The 26,617-nt window shown below is 40.7% G+C and overlaps 1 protein-coding gene across 2 annotated transcripts in view; it reads left to right on the top strand.

The window, feature by feature from the left end:
* The window catches only part of LOC128596034 (mucin-4-like), a 55,447-nt gene that overhangs the window by 21,840 nt on the left and 6,990 nt on the right, over positions 1-26,617 (top strand). For both annotated transcript variants that reach the window (XM_053605375.1, XM_053605374.1), the window contains exons 2-7: positions 2,318-2,584; positions 3,672-3,814; positions 4,368-4,532; positions 7,145-7,567; positions 9,021-9,209; positions 10,119-12,554. In XM_053605375.1, the coding sequence (XP_053461350.1) occupies positions 2,320-2,584; positions 3,672-3,814; positions 4,368-4,532; positions 7,145-7,567; positions 9,021-9,209; positions 10,119-12,554 (3,621 nt within the window). In that variant the 5' untranslated portion in view covers positions 2,318-2,319. The remainder of the gene's footprint in view (positions 1-2,317; positions 2,585-3,671; positions 3,815-4,367; positions 4,533-7,144; positions 7,568-9,020; positions 9,210-10,118; positions 12,555-26,617) is intronic.

The raw sequence follows: 26,617 nt of genomic DNA, 5'->3' as shown, positions 1-26,617 counted from the left end.
TTACCTAAGGGAGAAGGTGAGGATCTGGGGAGGAAAAACCGATAAATTGCCGGCAAAACTTGTTGGATATGCTGTACACATTTTTGAACCTTGAAATCAGGTTCAACCCGCAGGGCTACCTGAACTGAGGCAGTATGGAAGGGTCTTCCATAGCCTGTTTCATAGGAACTTAACTTAGGCCTGCTTGTGGGGGCTACCAATCTGTAAAACCTGGTCCCAGTGTAGATGGGTCTCCTGGCATGGTTTGGCAACATGTTTCTTTAAAGTTTGGCTCATCTTTTCAAATTTACCCGACAATTGAGGTCTCCAGGCTATGTGCAATTTCCCCCGGGTTCCCCCCAATTTGCTTACTCTTTGTGTTACTTCAGCCACAAATGACAGACCATTATTACTCTGTAGGCTCTTTGGAAGCCCATAATGGGGAAGGGGTGGATCACTTCTTTTAGCAGAATTTTCGCTATGTCTGGGGCCTTTTCAGTTTGGATGTGCAAAGCCTCTACCCACCCTGAAGGCGTCCACAAGTATGAGAAGTAAATACAGCCCATGGGTCAAGGCCATCTGGGTAACATCCACTTGCCAGTCCTCAAATGGTCCCATTTCTTGATGTCACAAAAGTTCCTTATTCTTGTTTTCAGGCCTGGGATTGTTCTGTAGGCAGATTAAATGTTGAGAAGTCACTTCTTTAATTATTTGGGTCAGGTTTCTTCCCTTTAGCCAGGATCAGACAAACTCAGTTAAAGCCTCTTTTCCATAAGTCATTTCATGTCATTGCCTGATGAGTTGGGAGGCCAAAGCCTCAGGCAGTAGCATCTTCCTTAGTTATCTAATAGCCAACCAGCACCTTCCTTTTGTAACTTTTCCTCCTTAGCCCACTCCATTTCTGCCTTGTCATATGCTGGTTGAAAGTCTGGCAAGTCCACTGGTGGCTTTTGTCAGTTGTAACCTTGTGGCTCGTCAGGCTTCAGCATCTGCCGGTCAATTCCCTCTGGCAGTCAGGTCCATGCCCTTTCAATGTCCCTGGCAGTGCATAACTTCCACCTTACAAGGGAACAAGACTGCTTCTAAAAGGCGGAGGGCCTCTTGATCCTGCTTCATTTCTTTCCTTCCTATTGTCAGCTGACCTCATTCCCACCAGATGGCCCCAGGTGCATGTAAAAGTAAACAGGAAAACCTTGGGTCTGTTTAAGTATTACCAACCTTACCATCAGAAAGTTCCAAGGTTCTGGTGAGTGCAATCAACACAGCCATTTGTGCTGAGGTTCCAGGAGGGAGAGCCCTTCCATAGTGACCACTGCATGTCCTGCCCTCCGGGTTCCATTTTCAACATAACTACTTCCATCCACATACAAGGCCCAAAGAAGTCAGGCTATCTGGAAAACACTTGTTCAGTAATTTCAAGACATAGATGTTCTAAGGGTTCCTGACTGGGAACTTGACAGCTTTCCAGGCAGTGAGAAAGAAATTAGCAAGGTCATGAAGCACACAAATACAAGGTCTGCTATTTCCACAGCATCAGTTATAATGAATACAAAAGTACAAGAAGTAAAGAAAATGTGGATATTCAAGGTCTTCTGAGTCATTTTAGGAGTAAGAAATTTTTTTAAATGAAAACAGGGAATCACAAAGAATATCAGTGAAATAAAAATGTGGCTTAATGAAAGAAAACTTACATAAATCCAAAAAAATCAAGCAGCTAATGAGATCATTTCAGCTAATAAGTTCTGTAACCCTGCACCATAGATTGCGGAGATGTTCATCTAAGTGGTGGTATTAGGACACAGAGGACATGGTCAGCACCACAGCAGGCAGTATGTGAATGAGAGCCGCCTAGGACAGAGAAAAGGGGAATTGGGTTGGGACTCCTGCTCAGAACTCAGAATGGTATTTGTTTAAGGTAGGAGGCTGCAGACCATTTACCCTTAAACCAGTTTAATGACAGTGGGAATGGGAAGAAATAGGAACAAATAGTCAGGCATTGGATGATGGCTCCAGCCCCAATACTGGATGAGACAAGGAACAGAAACTCTTGTGCTATATAACCCATGCTCAGAACTCCATAGTGATTGCCCATTTCCATACCTCCTTCCACCACACACAACTCAGCTATCCTCATAAAACAGGATGAATTTCATAGATGTTCCTAATACAGCAGCTCTCAACCCTATCTCCACAGTGACCTATCTCGTCATTCCCTTTTGTCACACACATCCATGGAGAAAACCTTGGCTCCTCAGGTCGGCACAAACAGTCATTTAAATTGTGTACGTGTGTAATATTGTATGCCATTTTTCTCTTGTATGCTCACCTGTGTCTTCAGAGATGGCCAATGAATGCTGGAAGATTATTCTGATTAAAGGATTAGAAGAAATCAATGATGACCAGTTTAAAATGGTCAAGTTCTTACTGACAGATCCATTAAAACTGACTTCAAAAATGCAAGATGAATGTGGCATAGTTCAATTTGCTAACCTGATCGTAAAGAAGTTCCCGGAAGATGCTGGTGTGGACAAACTGATAAATGTCTGCAAAGAAATAGCATCACTTCAAGCCTTTGTTGACATTCTTAAAAGAGAAAAGGCAAAAGGTAACAGAGAACACTCCCTCCCTGCCACTGTCCCCAGCCCTTCTCAACCTCGAGTAGAGCCCCACCTTGCACATAGGTGGCACATCCCTGTCATAATTTATGTCTCAGTGGCCTTGATAGTGTTGTTGCTTTCTGATTGCAATAGATTAACAACAGAGATTTCTAATTCTAAAGCAGTTTGCTGTGTTTTGGAGGGTGTGTTTGGAATGCAGTGAGAGGGAGTTGAAGAGAGACTGAGATTTCCCATACCTTAGAAAGATGAGACCATGACAAAATAAAAATTTAAAATTTGTTGTTTCTATTTGAAAGTAAACTTTTAACCAATTAATGTATTTGTCCCATTGAGACTATTTAATGCATCATTAACCCTCATACTAAAAGAGGCAGTAAAGTTTAAGCCTACTGCTAAGAAGCATGCTCTTCCCTGTCATAAAAATCATTGAGTTACTATATGTGTATAGAATGCGTGTGTGTGTACACACAACAGAACCTCAGTCATTGACCACCTCCCTACCATTGACCACCTCCTTAACTTGACCTAATTTTTATACTCAGAAAGGAAAGTACATGTACCTATCACTACAGTTCCTATGCTGACCAGCTTGTTATAGTCAATTCGATGATAACTTATAGAGGTATTACTGTGTATATATATTCTTTAAGTCAGGAGTCCCAAACTGCCCTATCTCACCTTGAAAATCTGTCTCGCATCTGCACTCACTGTTCTGCCATGTGAACAGGTTATCTGGAGAACAGCACTAAGCAGCACCAGGACAGTCTTTGATTTTCAAAAGGAAATGATGGATACAGGACTGGGGAGGGGTTGCCTGATGTCTTGCAGTTCAGAGGACAGGAAGGAGGTGCTCAGGGCACAGGGGAGGGGTACAGGAAGCACCGAGCACCACGAGAAGGTGTCTGTGCCTGTGCTGTGACTGTGGCCTCGGTTCACCTTGAGCCCAGGCTGGGCTGGTGCAGTGGAGGCACCTGAAGCACCCCTGAGCCCTCAGCAGGAGCTGAGAGGAATTAGTGGGGCTCTGTGAGACCAGCAGCGCTGGGCTTATACATGTCCTCTTGTTTTCTGCATTAGTTATGAAAAGGAGATCCACACCAGCAAAAGGAAAACCCCCCTCCAAAAAGAACAAGCAGGACGAAGACAGTCCTGCTGTACCTGCACCCAGCACAAGCAACACTGTCACGTCTGAGGGGGCAGAGGTGACTCCTGGACCTCAGGTGAGACTGAGGAAGAGCAACAGGTGTCAAGTTACATAGAGGTACTCTGTGCTGAGCCCTTTCATTCAATCTCTCCATCAGGCAGTGATGTCTTCATTGGTTTCCCCTCAAGTTTCAGATTAGACAAATTGTTTAATAATTGATCTTCCTCTTTGTGCAAGATAATAGGCCAAAAACTTTAGTAAGCATAATTTAAATATACATAACCTAAGTATAACTTCATCTCCAGGAAAGAGAAGTGTTAACGTGGGAATCAGATAGGAAAATGCTTGGGCCATGTTTATAAAACCCTAGTTTTTTACTTCCAAATCAGCACGTCTCTCAACAGAGGTAATTAGTGAAATGAAATTATTTCTCGATTTCCTCTTTCCTTGTTTAAAGAAACCATATACATGTATGTCCACCTCTTGAAACTGGCCAGACATGGGCAGCACCCCTTACGTTTCCATGAAACACTTTGATAGGTATAATAAGCCTACTAGCCAAGAAGGAAAACATGAGCTCCTTTGTGTGACACATCAAAGGAATAACACAAAAACCAAACTACTTCCAGAAAAGAAAAAAGACAGCCCCCCAAAATGATGGGTCCAAAAGGAAGAAGATGTCCAAGGAGCAGACTCAGCCTCCCTGTCCCATAGGAGTGGACGTGCCCACAGCCATCAGCCATCCCTCACCTCCCCAGACCTCATCAGCTCCAGCCGACATGCCTTCAATTGAGGTACCCTCTTTCTGGCCTCCTTTGGTTAAATTTTTGCTTCTATAATACAAAATATAGAAATTGTATTTCATCCTCTTAAAAATAGCATCAATAGGGTGGCGCCTGTGGCTCAGTTGGTAAGGCGCCGGCCCCATATACCGAGGGTGGCAGGTTCAAGCCCGGCCCCGGCTGAACTGCAACAAAAAAATAGCCGGGCGTTGTGGCGGACGCCTGTAGTCCCAGCTACTCCGGAGGCTGAGGCAAGAGAATCGCTTAAGCCCATGAGTTGGAGGTTGCTGTGAGCTGTGTGATGCCACGGTACTCTACCGAGGGCCAGAAAGTGAGACTCTCTCTCTACAAAAAAAAAAAAAAAAATAGCATCAATAATTAGGCAGTTAATCACATGTATATATATTGAGAATTTACGACATTTTAAGCTTTTGCTTTCACAGGGATATTGATGAACTTGGCAGTGCAGAATGTTTTCTGTTCTGAGTTGTCTGGAGGAGGGAGAGAGAGCTGGAGGGTCCGTAGCAGCAGTCCTCAGTCTTTTTGCCACCAGTCACCGGTATAATGTAGGACAATTTTTCTAAGGATTGGGCAGGGGAGTGGAGCTAGATTTAGATTCTCATGAGGAGCGCAGAACCTAGATCCCTCACAAACGCAGTTTACAGTAGGAAGCTGTAAACAGTGGGAAGCTCATGCCACCACGGACGTGCCAGAAGGTGGCGCTCGGGCAGTGATGCAAAGATGAGGAGCAGCTGTAAATGCAGGCGGATCTTTGCTCTCTCACAGCTCACCTGGGGCTGCGTGGCCTGGATCCTGACAGGCCAGGAAACTGTACATGTCCACGGCCGAGGGTTGGGGACTGCAGCACAACAGTACAGAAGGATACAGGGGTTGGTTCACTGTCCACTGCTCCCATCTCACTTACACCTTTCCCTTTGCTTCTAATCTGTTCAGGTTTTTTTCACCAACACTGTTACCGTTTATACAGGATTTTCACATACCATGTTACCTTCACCTGGAGAACTCTTACCTAGCCAGCCCCGCTCACTGTCTATATCCCAACATGGAAATCCTCACTTAGTCCCCAGGGAGCGTGGTGAAAACTTCATGGTGTTTCCTATGGTAGAAATTTCTTTTTTTTCCTTTTCTAATATTTATGACAACTGAAATTAAGCACGTTTTCTACACTCCAGCAGATTTTTTCATGTAAGTACATATAATTTTTCTTGAAGTGGTATCACACAATGTTTTCTCTTACTCTGTCTCTCACAGTTGCTATACAATTCCCTTCCTGGGTTCCCTGCATTCATGTGACTCCTTATAAGGTTTCATATTTCTGCTACTAATATTCTAACTGGTTAACTTGCATGGGGGGAAGGACTTTACTGAGTTAGGCTACACGGGTCACGTTAATGAGAAGTCACGTCCAATAAAGTCCTGTCACCTGCAGGTGATCACTGTGTGTGGCATCCCGGTCCAGAGCACCCCAGAGCCTGCTGGATTGTGGATGAGCCCCACCCAGGCCTCTCACAATTTTTCTTATTGACAAAAACAACTTTCCCTTCATTTAAAGTGTTCTTCTTCAATTTAAGAAGACAGGATGTTGTAGAGAAAGAATATTAAAGACAAATCATGCTGATCCCAGGTTTCTGACAGTGAGCTGGAGCCCTGACATTGGGAAATGCTGTGGTGGTGGAAATGGCAGTCCGAGAGTGTCTCGACCCTGCACCTGCTGACGCTGGGGTGTTATAAAGGCTTCAGACCTCGTGTGTTCCCACCTGCTGTGACATTACTAAGCATTACATTGAGGAACTACACTATGAGGAATTGTGACTCTCAAAATTGCCCAGTCCACTCTGGTGTTAACTGAAAACTTCATGTCTGTGGTTTTCAGCCAGCGCCATTTTCCATTTCAGTGCTGTTTCATTTATTTGTTTATTTCTGTGCACTGACACTGCACCCTGATAAGAGTAAGACTACAATTTATGATTTTGTAAATTTCTTTAAAATTACTTCATGACAATGCTCTCAAAATCCACTGCTCTTACACTATTATTATTATTTTTTTTTTGAGACAACATTTCACTCAGTCACCGTGGTGTTGAGTGCTTTGACATCATAACTCACAGCAACCTCAAACTCTTGGGCTCAAATGACTCGCTTGCCTCAGTTTCCCAAGAAGCTAGGACTACAGACGCTGACCACAACACCCAGTTATTTTTAGAGACAGGGTCTCACTTTTGTTCTCACTGGTCTTGAACTCCTGAGCTCAAGCGGTCCTCCCACCTGGGCCTCCCAGAGTGCTGGGATTACAGCCATGAGCCACCACGCCCAGCCCAAGGTTACAAATCTTATGCTTCTCGTGTAGTTTAGTTCTTAAGGATCATTCTGTCACCAAAAGTTCTCCTGCTTTTCACACATGTAGGCTCCTCTGTCTCGTGCCCTGGCTGTGACCCCAGTTCAGGACTTGTTCTCCTGCTCTGCTCAGTGATTTTCAGTCCTGGCCACAGCTCTATACATCTGTAAATGTTGGACTTGGTGTTATGAATGGAGGTCACTGAATAGTGATTCAGTATTTCCTACTCACAAATTTCCCTTTTTTCCTCATATGCTATCATACACAGAAGCCAAAACCACAGACCAAGCCTCAAGTAAATACCAGAGCGAATCATCTCCAAAAGGGCCCGATGACAGTGATGGTACTGAGTACAACAGACCCATTCAAATATGAGTCCTCGGAAAAGGAGAAGAAAACGATGTTTCATGCAACAGTGGCTACAGAGAGAAAATTCTTTCATATGAAGGTTTTAGATATCAACTTAAAGAAATACATCAGCAGAGATAAAATCATTACTATATCAGATTATTTGGAATATGACCATCTTCTAGAGGTAAATGAAGCCTCTTCTGTATCTGAAGCTGGTCCTGAACAAAAGCTTGAGGTTCCAGTAAACATCATAAACAGAGCACAGGAAACCCTGAAGATTGATGTTTTTCAAACACAAGCTTCGGGAACTGTTGTCTATGGATTATTCATGCTACAGAAGGTAAATTGTTTAGTTTCATTTCTCACTAATGCCTAAAACTTAAAGACCTTTTGGTGTTAAATGGAGTTCGCCTGTTTACTGAACATTAGAACCCAGGACTCTCACAAGACTAATGATAAGCTGTCTCCTGTGATTAATAGCTCACAACACAGTATGTTTGTTTCCTAGAACAACCCCTTATTTTGCTTGCACTAGCCTTATTGTCAGGATAAGGCTGGAAATTAGGGAACCTACTAATATTCTCCCTCCCATGTTTTCTTTCTCCAAATACTACCCTGTACCTGTTAGGAAAATGTTCACTGAGAAAACTTGAGACTTCATGAGCTATGACTGTGTATTCTAAGCCACAATGAATAAGGAAAGTATGGGCCCCAGATCCATATACACACTCTACTGAATTTATTTTTTATCATTACCCCAACTATGGCAATAATCAGTATATTTTCATTTTGAAGTATTTCCCTTTGAGATTTGAGCTCCAGTTTTTACCATCAGAGCAAGAAGTGAATTAACTGATTAAACCTGGAAAAACAAAGGCAGTCAGGAATTAGGATGATGATCTAACCAGTGAGACTCATTCATCAAAGAGGTATTGAGCAATTGAGAAATATCAGTGTAGGCGTTACTTAGAGAATGAGGTAATCTAATCTCAATACTTACATATATAGTAAAAAAAAAAAAAAGGAGCACAAAGTGGATTTCCAGGTATAACAGGGTCCAAAATCAGGAATTTGGCTGTCATAGAACATGTAAATCCAAGAAACCATCTCTACCCTGTTGTTGAGTCATATAATATCTCTGTTGTGAGATAGCTCACAACAGAGTATATTTGTTTTCTAGAAGAATCCCTTATTTTGCTTGCATTACTTCCTGTCCTTACTCTTAAAGTGATCATTGTTATAAGCGAAATTCTGGAATTGATGAGCACCTTCCTTGGTGGGTACGAAACTAGAAAGTTCGAGCTCAAGGACCTGAGTTCAAGAGGGGGATAAAGACTCAGTAAATGAAGAAGGTAGAAAAAGTAATTCGGAAGTTTCTAGAAGCTTGCTTTTTATTCCATATCACCCAAATCATACTGAATAAATAGTTACAGCAGATTGCCATCTAATTTTGCATAGGGGAAAAGGATTTAAAAAGCCTAACTCAGATTTCATATTTCTCTGCATAAAGGTGCTTTGGGAAACACGGCTGTCCTGTAGATGAAAATTGTAGAAATTAGGAAGATAACCCATTGTTCCGTAACTGTCAGAGAAATACATAAGACATGAAAGACTTAAAAAGGATAATAAGGAAGATCTCACTGAGAAAACCTGGCAGAAGGCACCTGTGTGTCTACACATTTCTAGCACGTGCTGTCCTAAGACTTGTTTTAACCCATCGCAGGGGACTTTTCCATCTGTGTGGTCGTTATTAACTATGTTCTCTGGAATTGGATATTAATTTTCTGTTGCAGAAAACAGTGAATAAGAACAACACAGTCTATGAAATTAATGATGATACAGGAAACATAGAAGTAGTGGGGAAAGGAAAATGTCACAATATCCCTTGTGAGAAAGGAGATAAACTGGAACTCATCTGCTTTCGACTGAGAAAAAAGAACCAGCTGTCACAACTGATTTCTGAAATACATAGTTTCATTCAGGTGAGAATTAGATAAAGAAATATAAGTTCCCAAAGAACATATTCATATGGATTAAGTTTATCAAGAACCAGATTTCTTCTTTTTTATACATAGAGTCATGTAGGAGGCATGAGAAAATAGGTGATGCTCTTACTTGTATTTCAATACAGAAATATATCAAAACATGTGAAGAGAGTGGCATTATTACAGGTTTCATTGGGTTTTTAATTTAGTGCTAAATACTAAATATTTGAAGAAATTAGGAATATGTGATATTAATCTCACATAGGGGTGAAAAGCTAGGGATTTGGAGTACGATGGACTTGGTCTGCATATAGCTCATTTGTTGTATGATAGTCAGAAGTATCTTAAATGTTCCTCGTCAGCTGATTTTAGAGTTAATGAAATTATGGATGTGTATTTCTTATCTCAGTGCCTTGTAAATTATGAGAAACATAATTCCTCATAAACATGTAGTAGCTACTGTTAGTCTTAGCCAAGTAAAGATAAACTTTGGCAAGACTTCTAGGCAGAGAAAATGTCAAATACAAAAAAAATCAAAATTGTAAAATAGCTTGTGATTTCTGTACAATTCCGGTATGTGTCAAAAGGTATGGGAAATTGATGGTAGAGAGATAAAAAGCAGTCTCTGCTGAGGTGTCCTTTGTCATAAACACAGAAAAGGATTCTTTACCGTTAAAAAAAAAAAAGTAAACGGTGAAATATTTTATTCGGAAGAATGCCTAATGATTTTACATGTTAGCAAAAAATATGTTGGCAATTGCCTGCACCATCTATTAGAGACAGACTATGTTTGGAGGTAACCGACATTTATTAAAACCTAATAAAAGATGATATTCTCAGAAATGAAAAGATATTGTGCTGCTTCTGATGTTGAAAAACATTCAACAGAAAAATAAATACTTTCAGGTAAAGCCAAAAGCAAAGCAGAGGAAATATGACTCCAAGACTGTGAATCTACCCACCGTGCAGAGCATGGTTGCAAACCCTTCAGTGGCCAGCACAACCCCAGATGTCACTCAGAGTCATTCCATGACTCCTCAGATGCAGAGTGTGGTTCCCAGCCGTTCAGTGGCCAGCACAACCCCAGCTCTCACTCCAAGGAATCCCGTGACTCCTCAGATGCAGAGTGTTGTTCCCAGCTGTCCAGTGGCCAGCACAACCCCAGCTCTCTCTCAGAGGAATCCTGTGACTCCTCAGATGCAGAGTGTGGTTCCCAGCCGTTCAGTGGCCAGCACAATTGCAGCTCTCACTCAAATGAATCCCATGACTCCTCAGATGCAGATTGTGGTTCCCAGCCATTCAGTGGCCAGCACAACCCCAGCTCTCACTCAAAGGAATCCCGTGACTCCCCAGATGCAGAGTGTGGTTCCCAGCCATTCAGTGGCCAGCACAACCCCAGCTCTCACTCAAAGGAATCCCGTGACTCCTCAGATGCAGAATGTGGTTCCCAGCCATTCAGTGGCCAGCATAACTCCAGCTCGCACTCAAAGGAATCCCGTGACTCCTCAGATGCAGAGTGTGGTTCCCAGCTGTTCAGTGGCCAGCACAACTCCAGCTCTCTCTCAGAGGAATCCTGTGTCTCCTCAGATGCAGATTGTGTTTCTCAGCCATTCAGTGGCCAGCACAACCCCAGCTCTTACTCAAAGGAATCCCGTGACTCCTCAGATGCAGAGTGTGGTTCCCAGCTGTTCAGTGGCCAGCACAACCCCAACTCTCTCTCAGAGGAATCCTGTGACTCCTCAGATGCAGATTGTGTTTCTCAGCCATTCAGTGGCCAGCACAACCCCAGCTCTCACTCAAAGGAATCCCGTGACTCCTCAGATGCAGAGTGTGGTTCCCAGCTGTTCAGTGGCCAGCACAACCCCAGCTCTCACTCAAAGGAATCCTGTGACTCCTCAGATGCAGAGTGTGGTTCCCAGCTGTTCAGTGGCCAGCACAACCCCAGCTCTCACTCAAAGGAATCCTGTGACTCCTCAGATGCAGAGTGTGGTTCCCAGCTGTTCAGTGGCCAGCACAACCCCAGCTCTCACTCAAAGGAATCCCCTGACTCCTCAGATGCAGAGTGTGGTTCCCAGCTGTCCAGTGGCCAGCACAACCCCAACTCTCTCTCAGAGGAATCCTGTGACTCCTCAGATGCAGAGTGTGGTTCCCAGCCGTTCAGTGGCCAGCACAACTGCAGCTCTCACTCAAAGGAATCCCATGACTCCTCAGATGCAGATTGTGGTTCCCAGCAATTCAGTGGCCAGCACAACCCCAGCTCTCACTCAAAGGAATCCCGTGACTCCTCAGATGCAGAGTGTGGTTCCCAGCCATTCAGTGACCAGCATAACTCCAGCTCGCACTCAAAGGAATCCCGTGACTCCTCAGATGCAGAGTGTGGTTCCCAGCTGTTCAGTGGCCAGCACAACTCCAGCTCTCTCTCAGAGGAATCCTGTGTCTCCTCAGATGCAGATTGTGTTTCTCAGCCATTCAGTGGCCAGCACAACCCCAGCTCTTACTCAAAGGAATCCCGTGACTCCTCAGATGCAGAGTGTGGTTCCCAGCTGTTCAGTGGCCAGCACAACCCGAGATGTCACTCAGAGACATTCCATGACTCCTCAGATGCAGAGTGTGGTTCCCAGCTGTTCAGTGGCCAGCACAACCCCAGCTCTCACTCAAAGGAATCCCGTAACTCCTCAGATGCAGAGTGTGGTTCCCAGCTGTTCAGTGGCCAGCACAACCCCAGCTCTCACTCAAAGGAATCCCATGATTCCTCAGATGCAGAGTGTGGTTCCCAGCTGTTCAGTGGCCAGCACAACCCCAGCTCTCACTCAAAGGAATCCCGTGACTCCTCAGATGCAGAGTGAGGTTCCCAGCTGTTCAGTGGCCAGCACAACCCCAGATGTCACTCAGAGACATTCTATGACTCCTCAGATGCAGAGTGTGGTTCCCAGATGTTCAGTGGCCAGCACAACCCCAGATGTCACTCAGAGTCATTCCATGACCCCTCAGATGCAGAGTGTGGTTCCCAGCTGTTCATTGGCCAACACAAATCCAGATGTCACTCAGAGACATTCCATGACTCCTCAGATGCAGAGTGTGGTTCCCAACTGTTCAGTGGCCACCACAACCCCAGATGTCACTCAGAGACATTCCATGACTCCTCAGATGCAGAGTGTGGTTCCCAGCCATTCAGTGGCCAGCACAACCCCAGATGTCACTCAGAGACATTCCGTGACTCCTCAGATGCAGAGTGTGGTTCCCAGACATTCAGTGGCCACCACAACCCCAGCTCACACCGAGAGGCATGTTACGACTCTTCAGATGCCTCCAACAACCACATCCAGCAGTTTCTTAACTAAGGTACAATCCCATTCCTCTTGTCTCCCAACTATAAATTACAGGGATTATCAGAATGTTGAGAGAGCTTCTCTCATCTCTAGCTGTGTACAGTATCTTTATGAATTTAGATCACTAATACATTTATTGAATGAATACATCGAAATCTTACCAGATCATTGTCATTTGCTGTTTTTAAAGTACTATTTTTGAGGTCCGCATTTATGAAATGATGCACCTGGTTGACCAGGTGTTGACCTCACGAAGGTGAGTTTCTCATGTTGCTGCATCTATAAACATAGAGAAGGGATGTGGTCAGGCAAGTGAAGGCTAAGAAGATCGTGTATTCAGACTCTGCACCCACTCTCCTTTCCTTCACAGGTAATACTTCTGAATGTATTTCCAACCTTCCAAATTTCTTCAATCATTACTTGTCTTCCCATATGTTGATTCCTTGTTGTAAATCCATTTCTGTCACATATTTCTTGGCACTAATCTTCTCCAATTTCAGGTCCCATGTTAAGATTTGTTTCCTCTGGCAAGCTTCCAGAGACGCAGGACTACAGAACTGATGAGTCCTCCAAGCCTATCCTTTCATAGGTCCTCTCATCAATAAGTTTAAACCTACTAATTTCACAGACGTGAATAGAGAAACTTGCTTTAAAATGTCTCTCTCACACTGCCTTGATCTGGGGTTTCCCTTAACAGAGTCAGCACAGCACAGGAAGTTCATGTGTGTGAGAGCACATCTCAGCACAGAGCATAGAGCAACAATCACAGTAATTGTATTTCTACTGTTTTTTTTTTTTTTAGCAGTTACTTCGTACTTGTTCTAAAATATGTGTTCCTTATTTACTTTCTCTCATTACTCTTTTATTTATCTATTTTTTAATTTCAGGTCAATGTGAGAGTATAGACAACCAGGTCACAATATTTGAATTTGTTAGGTAGAATCCCTCTTGTAGTTGGGTCTTGCACCCAAAAGGTGTGCCTTACACCCCTAACTTGTGCCCATTAAGTGGAGCACTCCAACTTCTTCCTTTTCTCTTCCCCTCCCTTATTCCCCCTCCATACAACTTGAATTTAAATGAGTTTTTCTCCTATGTGGGTGTGAATTAGATTGTCTGCTGCCTTCATATTAGTATTGAGTACATTGGGCATTTGGTATTCTATTCTTGTGATACTTTAAAGATAAGAATGTGTTTCAACTCCATCCAGGTTAATGCAAAAGATGTAAAGTCACCATCATTTTTTATTGCTGAATAGTGTTCCATGGTATACATATACCATGGTTGATTAATCCATTCCAGGTTTGGTGGGCATTTAAGTTCTTTCCACATCTTGGCAATAGTAAATTGAGCTGCAATAAACAATCTAGTGCAAATGTCTTTATGAGAAAATGATTTTTTTTCTTCTGAATAGATGTCTAGTAGTGGGATTATGTGGTCAAATGGGAGGTCCAATTTCAGTACTTTGAAGATTAACCATACTTCTTTCCAAAGAGGCTGTATTAGTTTGCAGTATCACCAAAAATGTAAAAGTCTTCCTCTCTCTCCACATCTGCACCAGCGTGTGGAACTTTGGGACTTTGTGATGTGGGCTATTCTGGCTAAGGTTAAGTGATATCTCAGGCTGGTTTTGGTTTGCATTTCTCTGATGACTAGGAATGATGAGCCTTTTTGTCATGTTTGTTGACCATTTTTCTTCCTGAGAGAAGGTTCTATTCATGTCTTTTGCCCAGTGATAGATGGGATTATTAGCTCCTTTTTGTGGTTAATTCGAGTTCTGTGTATATGTAGTTACCAAGACATTGACAGATTTGTATATGCCAATATCTTTTCCCATTCTGAAGGTTGTCTATTTGCTTTGATTATTGTTTCCTAAACTGGGCGGAAGCTTTTCAGTTTAATTTAGTCCCATTTGTTTATTTTTGTTCTTGCTGCAATTGCCATGGGAGGCTTCTTCAAAAACAATCTCTCCCCAGGCTGACATCCTCAAGAGTTTTTCCCACAATTTCTTTTAGTATTTTTACCATTTCAAGCCTTAGATTTAAATCTTTTATCCATCTTGAATCAATTTTGGTAAGTGGTGAAAGGTGCGGGTCCAAATCCACTTTTACATGTGGTTATCCAGTTCTTCCAGCACCATTTATTAAATAGGGATTCTTTTCCCTAGTGTATGCTTTTGTTGAGTTTATCAAAGATCATATAGCTATAAGAGATTGGTTTTATCTCTTGATTTTCTATTTCATTCCAAATGTCTATGCCTCTATTTTTGTGACAATATTATGCTGTTTTTATTACCATGGACTTGTAATAGGCCTCATGACTGGTAGGGTGATGCCTCTGGCTTTGTTTTTATTACTAAATATTGTCTTGGCTGTATGGGTTTTTTCCTGGTTCCGTAAAAAAACAAGTACTATTTTTTTCCAAATCTTGAAAGTATGATATTGGTATTTTAATGGGATTGCATTGAATCTGTAGATTGCTTTGGGTAGTATAGACATCTTAACAATTTTGATTCTTCCCAGCCAAGAGCATGGGATGTTCTACCCCTTGTTAATGTCTTCCGCTATTTCTTTTCTTTTTTTTTTTTTTTTTCTTTTTTTTTATTGTTGGGGATTCATTGAGGGTACAATAAGCCAGTTACACTGATTGCAATTGTTAGGTAAAGTCCCTCTTGCAATCATGTCTTGCCCCCATAAAGTGTGACACACACTAAGGCCCCACCCCCCTCCCTCCCTCCCTCTTTCTGCTCCCCCCCCATAACCTTAATTGTCATTAATTGTCCTCATATCAAGATTGAGTACATAGGATTCATGCTTCTCCATTCTTGTGATGCTTTACTAAGAATAATGTCTTCCACTACCATCCAGGTTAATACGAAGGATGTAAAGTCTCCATTTTTTTTAATGGCTGAATAGTATTCCATGGTATACATATACCACAGCTTGTTAATCCATTCCTGGGTTGGTGGGCATTTAGGCTGTTTCCACATTTTGGCGATTGTAAATTGAGCTGCCATAAACAGTCTAGTACAAGTGTCCTTATGATAAAAGGACTTTTTTCCTTCTGGGTAGATGCCCAGTAATGGGATTGCAGGATCGAATGGGAGGTCTAGGTTGAGTGCTTTGAGGTTTCTCCATACTTCCTTCCAGAAAGGTTGTACTAGTTTGCAGTCCCACCAGCAGTGTAAAAGTGTTCCCTTCTCTCCACATCCACGCCAGCATCTGCAGTTTTGAGATTTTGTGATGTGGGCCATTCTCACTGGGGTTAGATGATATCTCAGGGATGTTTTGATTTGCATTTCTCTAATATATAGAGATGATGAACATTTTTTCATGTGTTTGTTAGCCATTCGTCTGTCATCTTTAGAGAAAGTTCTATTCATGTCTCTTGCCCATTGATACAGGGATTGTTGGCTTTTTTCATGTGGATTAATTTGAGTTCTCTATAGATCCTGGTTATCAAGCTTTTGTCTGATTGAAAATATGCAAATATCCTTTCCCATTGTGTGGGTTGTCTCTTTGCTTTGGTTATCGTCACCTTAGCTGTACAGAAGCTTTTCAGTTTAATGAAGTTCCATTTGTTTATTTTTGTTGTTGTTGCAATTGCCATGGCAGTCTTCTTCATGAAGTCTTCCCCCAGGCCAATATCTTCCAGTGTTTTTCCTATGCTTTCTTTGAGGATTTTTATTGTTTCATGCCTTAAATTTAAGTCTTTTATCCATCTTGAATCAATTTTTGTGAGTGGGGAAAGGTGTGGGTCCAGTTTCATTCTTTTACACGCAGACATCCAATTCTCCCAACACCATTTATTGAATAGGGAGTCTTTCCCCCAAGGTAAGTTCTTGTTTGGTTTATCGAAGATTAGGTGGTTGTAAGATGTTAGTTTCATATCTTGGTGTTCAATTCGATTCCAAGTGTCTATGTCTCTGTTTTTGTGCCAGTACCATGCTGTCTTGACCACTATGGCTTTGTAGTACAGACTAAAATCTGGTATGCTGATGCCCCCAGCTTTATTTTTGTTACTAAGAACTGCCTTAGCTATACGGGGTTTTTTCCGGTTCCATACAAAACGCAGAATCATTTTTTCCAAATCTTGAAAGTACGATGTAGGTACTTTGATAGGAATGGCATTGAATAGGTAGATTGCTTTGGGAAGTATAGACATTTTAACAATGTTGATTCTTCCAAGCCATGAGCATGGTATGTTCTTTCATTTGTTAATATCCTCTGCTATTTCCTTTCTGAGGATTTCATAGTTTTCTTTATAGAGGTCCTTCACCTCCTTCGTTAGGTATATTCCTAGGTATTTCATTTTCTTTGAAACTATGGTGAAGGGAGTTGTGTCCTTAATTAGCTTCTCATCTTGACTGTTATTGGTGCATACAAAGGATACTGACTAGTGGACATTGATTTTATATTCTGAAACATTACTGTATTTTTTGATGACTTCTAGGAGTCTTGTGGTTGAGTCTTTGGGGTTCTCTAAGTATAAGATCATGTCGTCAGCAAAGAGGGAGAGTTTGACCTCCTCTGCTCCCATTTGGATTCCCTTGATTTCCTTGTCTTGCCTAATTGTATTGGCTAGAACTTCCAGCACTATGTTGAATAGTAAAGGTGACAGAGAACAACCTTGTCTGGTTCCAGTTCTAAGAGGAAAAGCTTTCAGTTTTACTCCATTCAGTAAAATATTGGCTGTGGGTTTGTCATAGATAGCTTCAATCAGTTTTAGAAATGTGCCACCTATGCCTATACTCTTCAGTGTTCTAATAAGAAAAGGATGCTGGATTTTATCAAATGCTTTTTCTGCATCTATTGAGAGGATCATGTGATCTTTATTTTTGCCTCTGTTAATATGGTGGATAACGTTTATGGACTTGCGTATGTTAAACCAGCCTTGCATCCCTGGGATGAAGCCTACTTGATCATGATGAATGACTTTTTTGATGATAATCTATTGGCTAGGATTTTGTTGAGAATTTTTCCATCTATATTCATGAGTGAGATTGGTCTGAAATTCTCCTTTTTGTTTGGGTCTTTTCCTGGTTTTGGTATCAGGGTGATGTTTGCTTCATAGAATGTGTTGGGGAAGATTCCTTCTTCCTCAGTTTTTTGGAATAATTTCTGCAGTACAGGAATAAGCTCTTCCTTGAAGGTTTGATAGAATTCTGGAGTGAAGCCATCTGGACCAGGGCATTTTTTAGTTGGAAGCTTTTTTATTGTTTCTTTGATCTCAGTGCTTGAAATTGGTCTGTTCAGGAGGTCTATTTCTTCCTGGCTAAGTCTAGAGAGAGGGTGTGATTCCAAATATTGATCCATTTCCTTCACATTCTCAAATTTCTGGGCATAGAGTTTCTGGTAGTATTCAGAGATGATCTCTTGTATCTCTGTGGAATCAGTTGTTATTTCCCCTTTATCGTTTCTGATTGAGGTTACTAGAGATTTTACTTTTCTATTTCTAGTTAGTCTGGCCAATGGTTTATCTATTTTATTTATTTTTTCAAAAAACCAACTCCTTGTTTCATTAATTTTCTGAATGATTCCTTTGTTTTCAATTTCATTGATCTCTGATTTGATTTTGGATATTTCTTTTCTTCTACTGAGTTTAGGCTTAGATTGTTCTTCTTTTTCCAATTCCATAAAGTCTCTTGTGAGATTGTTGATGTGATCTCTGTCTGTTTTTCGAATGTAGGCATCTAAAGCGATGAATTTTCCTCTCAAAACTGCTTTTGCAGTATCCCACAGGTTTTGGTAGCTTGTGTCCTCATTGTTGTTATGCTCAAAGAAGTTAGTGATTTCCTGTTTTATTTCTTCCTGCACCCATCTGTTATTCAACAGAAGATTGTTTCATTTCCATGCCTTTGGGTGGGGTTGAGCATTTTTGTTAGAGTTGAGTTCCACCTTTAGTGCCTTATGGTCTGAAAAGATACAAGGTAAAATTTCAATTCTTTTGATTCTGTTGATATTTGTTTTGTGTCCCAGGATATGATCAATTTTGGAGAATGTTCCATGGGGTGATGAGAAGAATGTATATTCTTTATCTTTGGGGTGGAGTGTTCTATATGCGTCTATCAAGCATAATTGTTCTAGGGTCTCATTTAAATCTCTTATATCTTTGTTTAATTTCTGTTTAGAGGATCTGTCCAGCTCTGTAAGAGGTGTGTTAAAGTCCCCTGTTATGATGGTATTATCAGATATCCTATTGCTCAGACTGAGTAAGGTCTGTTTCAAGAATCTGGGAGCATTTAAATTTGGTGCATAGATATTTAGAATTGAAATGTGTTCTTGTTGTAGCTTTCCCTTGACCAATATAAAGTGACCATCTTTGTCTTTTTTGACTTTAGTTGCTTTAAATCCACATGTATCTGAAAATAAGATTGCAACTCCTCTTTTCTTCTGAATTCCATTTGCCTGAAAAATTGTCTTCCAACCCTTGACTCGGAGCTTTAATTTGTCTTTTGAAGCCAGGTGTGTTTCTTGCAGACAGCAAATGGATGGCTTGTGTTTTTTAATCCAGTCAGCCAATCTATGTCTCTTCAGTGGGGAATTCAAGCCATTAACATTTATGGAGATAATTGATAAGTGTGGTAGTATTCTATTCGTCTTATTTGGTGAGAGTCCATTGCTTAGTTTTATCTTTTGCATCAGTGTGGAGGTTAGGTTCTGTCCTTTGATTTCTGAGTTCTTACTTTGCTGCTGATCCATTGTGGTGGTCAGTGTGCAGAACAGGTTGAAGTATTTCCTGTAGAGCTGGTCTTGTTGTGGCGAATTTCCTCAATGTTTGTATATCTGTAAATGATTTGATTTCTCCGTCAATTTTGAAGCTTAGCTTAGCAGGGTACAGAATTCTGGGCTGAAAATTGTTCTGTTTAAGTAGATTAAAGGTAGATGACCATTGTCTTCTTGCTTGGAAAGTTTCATTAGAGAAGTCTGAGGTCACTCTGATGGATTTGCCCCTGTAGGTCAACTGGCGCTTACTCCTGGCCGCTTGCAGAATCTTTTCTTTTGTCTTGACTTTGGACAGGTTCATCACGATGTGTCTTGGAGAAGCTCGGTTAGAGTTGAGGTGACCTGGGGTCCAATATCCCTCTGAAAGCAGTGTGTCAGAATCTTTGGTGATGTTTGGGAAATTTTCTTTTATAATATTCTCTAGTATGGCTTCCATTCCTCTGGGGCATTCTTCTTCCCCTTCTGGAATTCCTATAACTCGTATGTTGGAACGTTTCATAAAGTCCCATAATTCTGACAGTGAACGTTCTGCTTTCTCTCTCTTCTTTTCTGCCTCTTTTGCTATCTGAGTTATCTCAAAAACTTTGTCTTCTACCTCTGAAATTCTTTCTTCTGCATGGTCTAACCTGTTGCTGATACTTTCCATTGCATCTTTAAGTTCCCTGATTGACTGTTTCATTTCCTTCAGCTCTGCTATATCCTTTTTATATTCTTCACATCATTCATCTCTGATTTGATTCTGTTTTTGGATTTCCTTTTGGTTATTTTCCACTTTATTAGCAGTTTCCTTCATTGTTTCCATCATTTCTTTCATTGTTTTCAACATGTGTATTCTAAATTCCCTTTCTGTCATTCCTAACATTTCTGTATAGGTGGAATCCTCTGTAGTAGCTACCTCATGGTCCCTTGGCGGGGTTGTTCTGGACTGGTTCTTCATGTTGCCTGGAGTTTTCTGCTGATTCTTCCTCATGAGTGATTTTTTTTATCTGTTTCCTTGCCCTAATTTTCCTTTCACTTCCTCTTGCTCTTTAAGTTCTTGTGCCTGTGGACTAAGGGTTACCAGACCAGAAAGGTGAGAAGGTTGAAGAGCAAAAAAGGGATGAAAGAAAGGAGGACCGAGTGATAAGAAAAAAAAGAAAGATAGAGAAAGGAGAGGGGGTGAGGATAAGGAATACTGACAAAAAGAAGAGAGGCACAGAAAGAGGGAGACAGGGCAATATAGGTGTACAGTAGGGTACTTTGACACAACCTTAAAAAACCCCACCTTCTGGGGGTTGGGTGCCCAGTTGGGTGGTTCCCTTGAGGTCAGCAGCTCTTTGCTAACCTGGTCAGACACAGTACCCCACCTCCACCAAGTAGAGAGGAAAGACAAAAATGCTATAAATCAAACCAAAACAAGCAAACAGAAAACTTTATGGAGATAAAATTGGGTGAAAAACCAAGTGATAGCGGTAGAAACACTAGCAAAAATGAAGTTGTAGTTATTAAAAAAGGCAGCAATGGGAAATTATAATTAAACTAGAAAAATTGAGAAAGAAAAAGGGATCTGTATGGAAAAGATTGAAATTAAGAAACAAAAGAACATCAACAACGTCAAAATAAACAAACAAAAAAAACCAACCAAACAAGAAAAAAAGAAAAAAAAATACACAACCAAAAACAAAGCAGTTTGTATATGTTGTTGAATATTGTCTGGGCAACACGTGGTCTTTTGGGGTATGAGATGTTAGCCACAGTTCTGATACGACTGGAGGCTGCTGATTTCTCAAACCCCAGCAGGTAGACACCCTAAATCTCTCTTCAGCCCACTTAAAAGGCACTTTGAACTTGTAAACTTGCTGAGCAGAAGCTTTCCCAACTTTCTCGCTGGAATCACTGCTGAAGTGGCTATCCACTTACCCAGTATGCCAAAACCAGTCTCACTCTGCCCCTGAGGGTTAGGGCTGCAAGGCGGCTCAGACCCCACCCTTAGGCTACTTGGTTGCTGGGTTTCCAGCTCCCACCCGTTTCTAGCTCTGCGACCCTGAGGGCGGAGCTTGCCGGGGCAGATCACTGACAATGGATCCGTGTGACCCACCACCAAACACTATTAGCTCCGTCTGGCTCAGCGGCTCAGACTGGGGCCGTAGACAACGGCCAAAGTTCTCCGCACTCCCGCTCAGGCCTTCCCCAAGGCAGTTCAACTCAGTGCCAAGTCCAAGGACATCAAAACAGTTCACAGGTAAGGCCTTTCTGGTTTGCAGTCTCGCTGCTACTGAACTTACAGTTGTGGGCGGGTTTAGACGGATTGAACACACGCGACCACTTGCCGGTTTTCCACGGTTTTAGTCCTCCTCTTGGGGTCCAGAAGTCTCTCGCTGACTCCCTGTATCCTCATAGGAGTGATGATAGGCAGTTCCCACCAGCCAGAGATGCCTGGAGTCCTATCTCCCCAGACTCACGGTGCCCAGATGCAAGGAAGCTGTTTGCTATTTCTTTTCTTAGGAGTTTGTAATTTACTTTATAGAGGTTCTTCATTTCTTTTGTTATATATATATATATATATATATATATATATTCCTAGGTATTTCATTTTTTGTGAAGCTACTGTCAAAGGAATTGTGTCCTTGATTAGCTTCTCATCTTGGCTGTTATTGGGATCTACAAAGGCTACTGATTTGTGAATATTGATTTTATATCCTGAGACATTGCTGTTTTTCTCATATTATCGGCAAAGAGGGAGAGTTTAACTTCCTCTGCCCTGCTTTGGATTCCCTTTTTAACCTTCTCTTCCTGATTATATTGGCTAGAACTTCCTAGCACTATGTTGAATAGTAGTGGCAACAGGGGATATCCTTGTCTGGTTCCAGTTCTAAGTGGAAAAGCTTTCAGTTTTACTCTACTCATTATGATATTGTGGGTTTGTCATAGATGGCTTCAATTAGTTTAAGAAATGTGCCAACTATGCCAATATCCTTAAGTGTTCTTGTTAGAAAAGGATGCTGAATTTTATTGAATGCTTTTTCTGCATCTATTGAGAGGATCATATGGTCTTTGGTTTTGGTTCTATTGATACAGTCAATTACATTTATGGATTTGTGTGTGTTAAACCAGCCTTGCATCCCTTGGATAAAGCCTATTTGATTATGGTATACAATTTTTTTTAATGTGTAGCTAGATATGGGGTCAGATTTTATTGAGTATTTTTGCATCAATTTTCATTAGTGGAATTGGTCTGTAGTTATCCTTTTTTAGCTGGGTTATTTCCTGGTTTTGGTGTCAGGGTGATGTTTGCTTCACAGAAGGTGCTGGGGAAGATTCTTTTCTTCTCAATGTTTTGGAATACTTTCTGCACTGTGAGTATGAATTGTTGTTTGAAGGTTTGACAGAATTCTGGTGTGGAACTATCTGGTCTAGGGCTTTTTTTTGTTATTGTTTCCACAATCTCAGTGCTTGACATTGGTCTGCTCAAGAGATCTATTTCTTCTTGGTTAAGTCTGGGGAGATGGTGTGATTTCAGGTATTGATCCATTTCCTTCACATTGTCCAATTTCTAAGCATAGAATTTCTTGAACTAGTTAGAGATAATCTCTTGTATTTTTATGATATCTGTTGTTATTTCTCTTTTTTTCATTTCTGATTCAGGTTATTAGAGATTTTACTTTTCAGGTTCTAGTTAAATTGACCAAAGGTTTATCAATTTTATTTATTTTTTCAAAGAACTAACATTTTGTTTCACCAATTTTTGAATGATTCTTTTGTTTGCAATTTTGTTTATTTGTAATTTAATTTTGGTTATTTATTTTCTTTTTTTTTTATTTATTTTTTTTTTTATTAAATCATAGCTGTGTACATTAGTATGATCGTGGGGCACCATACACTTGATTCATAGATCTTTTGACACATTTTCATCACATTAGTTAACATAGCTTTTGTAGCATTTTCTTAGTTATTTTGCTAAGACCTTTACATTCCACATTTACTAGGATTCACATATACCCTTGTAAGATGCACCGCAGGTGTAATCCCATTAATCCTCCTCCTTCCCCCTCCGTCCTCCCTCCCTCCCCTCCCTTTCCCCTTTCTCCCTATTCTTTTTTTTTTTAATTAAATCATAACTGTATACATTGATATGATCATGGGGCATCATACACTCGCTTCATAAACCATTTGACACATTTTCATCACAGTGGTTAACATAGCCTTTCCGGCGTTATCTCAGTTACTGTGCCAAAACATTTACATTCTACATTTACCCAGTTTCGCAAATACCCCTGTAAGATGCACCACAGGTGTGATCACACCGATCCCCCTCCCTCTACCCACCCACCCCCCTCCCTTTCCCACTTCCCCCTATTGTTAAGTTGTAACTGGGTTATAGCTTGTTTGGAATTGGATTGCTCTACCTTTTCCATTATCTAAGGATGGCTCATTATGTTGTTGACGTGCTCTCTTTCTGTTTGTTTTATGTCAGCATCTAATGTGATAAATGTCCCTCTTTAAGACTGCTTTTCCCACAGGTTTTACTAACTTATACCTTCATTGTTGTTATATTTGAGAAATTTAACAATTTCTTGCTTTATCGCTTCTTTCATCCAACTGTAATTCAACATAAAGTTGTTTAATTTCCATGCCTTTGTGTGGAGATAAAAGTTTTTGTTAGAGTTAAGTTCCACTTTTAATGCTTGTGGTCTGAGACAATACAAGGTATAATTTCAATTTTTTAATTTTTTGAGGTTTGATTCGTGTCCTAGATAGAATATAATCTATTTGGAGTATATTCCATGGGCTGAAGAGAAGAACATATATTCCTTAGGGTTTGGATGGTGTGTTCTGTGTATGTCTATTAAGCCCAATTGCTCCAGGGTTACTTTCAAATCCCCTGTATATTTGTTCAGTTTCTGTTTACAGGATCTGTCCAGTTCTGTCAGAGGATTATTAAATTCTCTAGAAATTATGGTGTTATGGGATACCAGATTGCTTAAACCAGGGGTCCTCAAACTTTTTAAACAGGGGGCCAGTTCACTGTCCCTCTCACTGTTGGAGGGCTGGACTATAGTTTAAAAACAATCTATGAACAAATTCCTATGCACACTGCACATATCTTATTTTGAAGTAAAAAAACAAAACAGGAACAAATACAAGCACACCACCTCATGTGGCCTGTGTGCCGCAGTTTGAGGACCCCTGGCTTAAACCAATGAGGGTCTGTTTCATAAATCTGTAGCATTTCAGTTGGGTGCATAAATATTTAGAATTGTATTGTTGTATTGTATTGTTCCCTTGACCAGTATGAAATGATCATTTTGATCTGTCTTAACTTTAGTTGCTTTAAATCCATTTGTATCTGAAAATAAGATTGTAACCCCTCCTTTCTTCTGATTTACATTTGTGTGAACTATTGTCTTCTCTAAAAAAGAGGGCATTTTATATATTAGATAACTGAATGCTATCTAATTCATAGAATTAATCTAATATGATTAATGGTAGAAATGGTACAGTAGAAATGATGAAAATTAGTAAGAATAAATGTATTGCATTATATGATTGAAGATCCACCCCCTTACCTTTGGCAAAAGTACAAAGAAGCCACTCACTAGAAATGCCCTGATGGGTTCTTGAATATTTCTGAATTTTATTAAGAACCCTAAATGATGGTGCTAGGCATGCTACAAAACAGCAGAATTCTGCATCTAGAATTGTGGATTTGAAAGGATCCTTCTAGCAATGATCAAAACATCCAAAGCACCACAAAGAAATGATCAGTTTTGGAGAATGATCCAGGGGCTGACCAGAAGAATGTATACTCATTATTATTGGGGTGGACTGTTCTGTGTATTTCTGTTAAGCTCATTTGTTCAAAGTCATTTTTAAGTCCATTGCTTCTTTGTTTAATTTCTGCTTGGAGGATCTGTCCAATTCTGTTGGTGGGTGGGGGTTGATAGGATGTCTTACTGTTCAGATGGGTGAGTGTTCATTTTATATACCTGGGAGCATTTTTGGGGGGTATATAAATATGTAGGATTGAAATGTCTTTGTGTTATATTGTTCCCTTGAGCAGTATATAATACACATCTGTATATTTCTTTACTTTTGTTGGTTTTAATCCCAAGGAATCTACAAATAAGAGAGCAATTTCTGCTTTTTTCTGATTTCCATTTTCCTGAAATATTGTTTTCCAACCCTTCACCCTGAGCTGTGTTTTGTCCTTGGAGGTTAGATGTATTTCCTAAAGGCAATGTATACTTGGCTTGTGCCTTTTTATCTAGTCAGCCATTCTATGTCTCTTCAGTGGGGAATTCAAGCCATTCACATTTATTGAGGGAATTGATAAGTATAGTGGAGTTCTGCTCATCTTGTTTCATGGAGATCTTTTTCTTAGTTTTATCACTTGTACCATTGTGGAAGCTAGTTTAGTTTCTGGAACTTTTTACTTTGCTGGTGGTTCATTGTGATGATCAGTGTGTAGGATAGGTCTGAGTACTTTCTGCAGAGCTGGTCCTCTTGTGGCAAATGTCTTCAATGTTTCTCACCTAATGGATGCAACACAGTGGTATAAGGCACACCTACTGCTACAAGGCTCAACTACAACTTGGACTTTCACCTAACAAATTAAAAAAAAATGTAACTTAATCATTTGTACCCAGATATTAATCTGAAATTAAAACAAACAACCAAACAAAACCTAAAGCAACATGGTCCTGGGTTTCTTGGAACCTAAAAAGCATATGATAGGAACAAATTTATGTATTTTCCTGATGATCAAGGCTTAATTAACAAACCCCTATTAGTGTGACCAATTTTGGGGGAGATTTGCTCCCTTGTAATTGAAAAGGGTTACCTACCAAAACATGACCCACAGAATTGTGCTTCACTAAGTTAGCTTAAACCAGCTTTCAGCACAGATAGAGCCAGTGTTCCATGCCAAACCAATGAAATTTTAAGCCTCTGAGCTTTGGCATATTTCAGAGTGAATATGATTATTCTGGTTTCTCTGTATGCAGGAACGGGGATTAATGAATCTATATGTTTATTATTCTTAAAGAGAAAATTGACAAAGTAAGGATCCTGAAAAAGGGGTAAGACAAACAAAAGAAAATATATATATCATGCCTCATCTCATAATGAAAACCATTACCAAGATAAAATAATTTGTTTTGCTTCAGACAGTTGAAACCAAAATAACTAGAACTTGTAATTCCAAAGAAATCACGCCTTCTCCAGAGCAGAGTTAGCCACTGCAAACAGAAGCAGTCAACACACTTTCATTTCTGATTTTTAAGGAACTTCCCACAAACCTCACCCAGCAGTATTGTTAGCAAGGAAACATCTTTATTTCTCCATCCTTGTGCTTCCCAACAACATAATAACAAAG

The sequence above is a fragment of the Nycticebus coucang genome, chromosome 10 (assembly GCF_027406575.1).
Source record: "Nycticebus coucang isolate mNycCou1 chromosome 10, mNycCou1.pri, whole genome shotgun sequence".
NCBI lineage: Eukaryota > Metazoa > Chordata > Mammalia > Primates > Lorisidae > Nycticebus > Nycticebus coucang.
The sequence above is the reverse complement of the archived record's forward strand: the minus strand, read 5'-3'. Positions and strand labels throughout refer to the sequence as shown.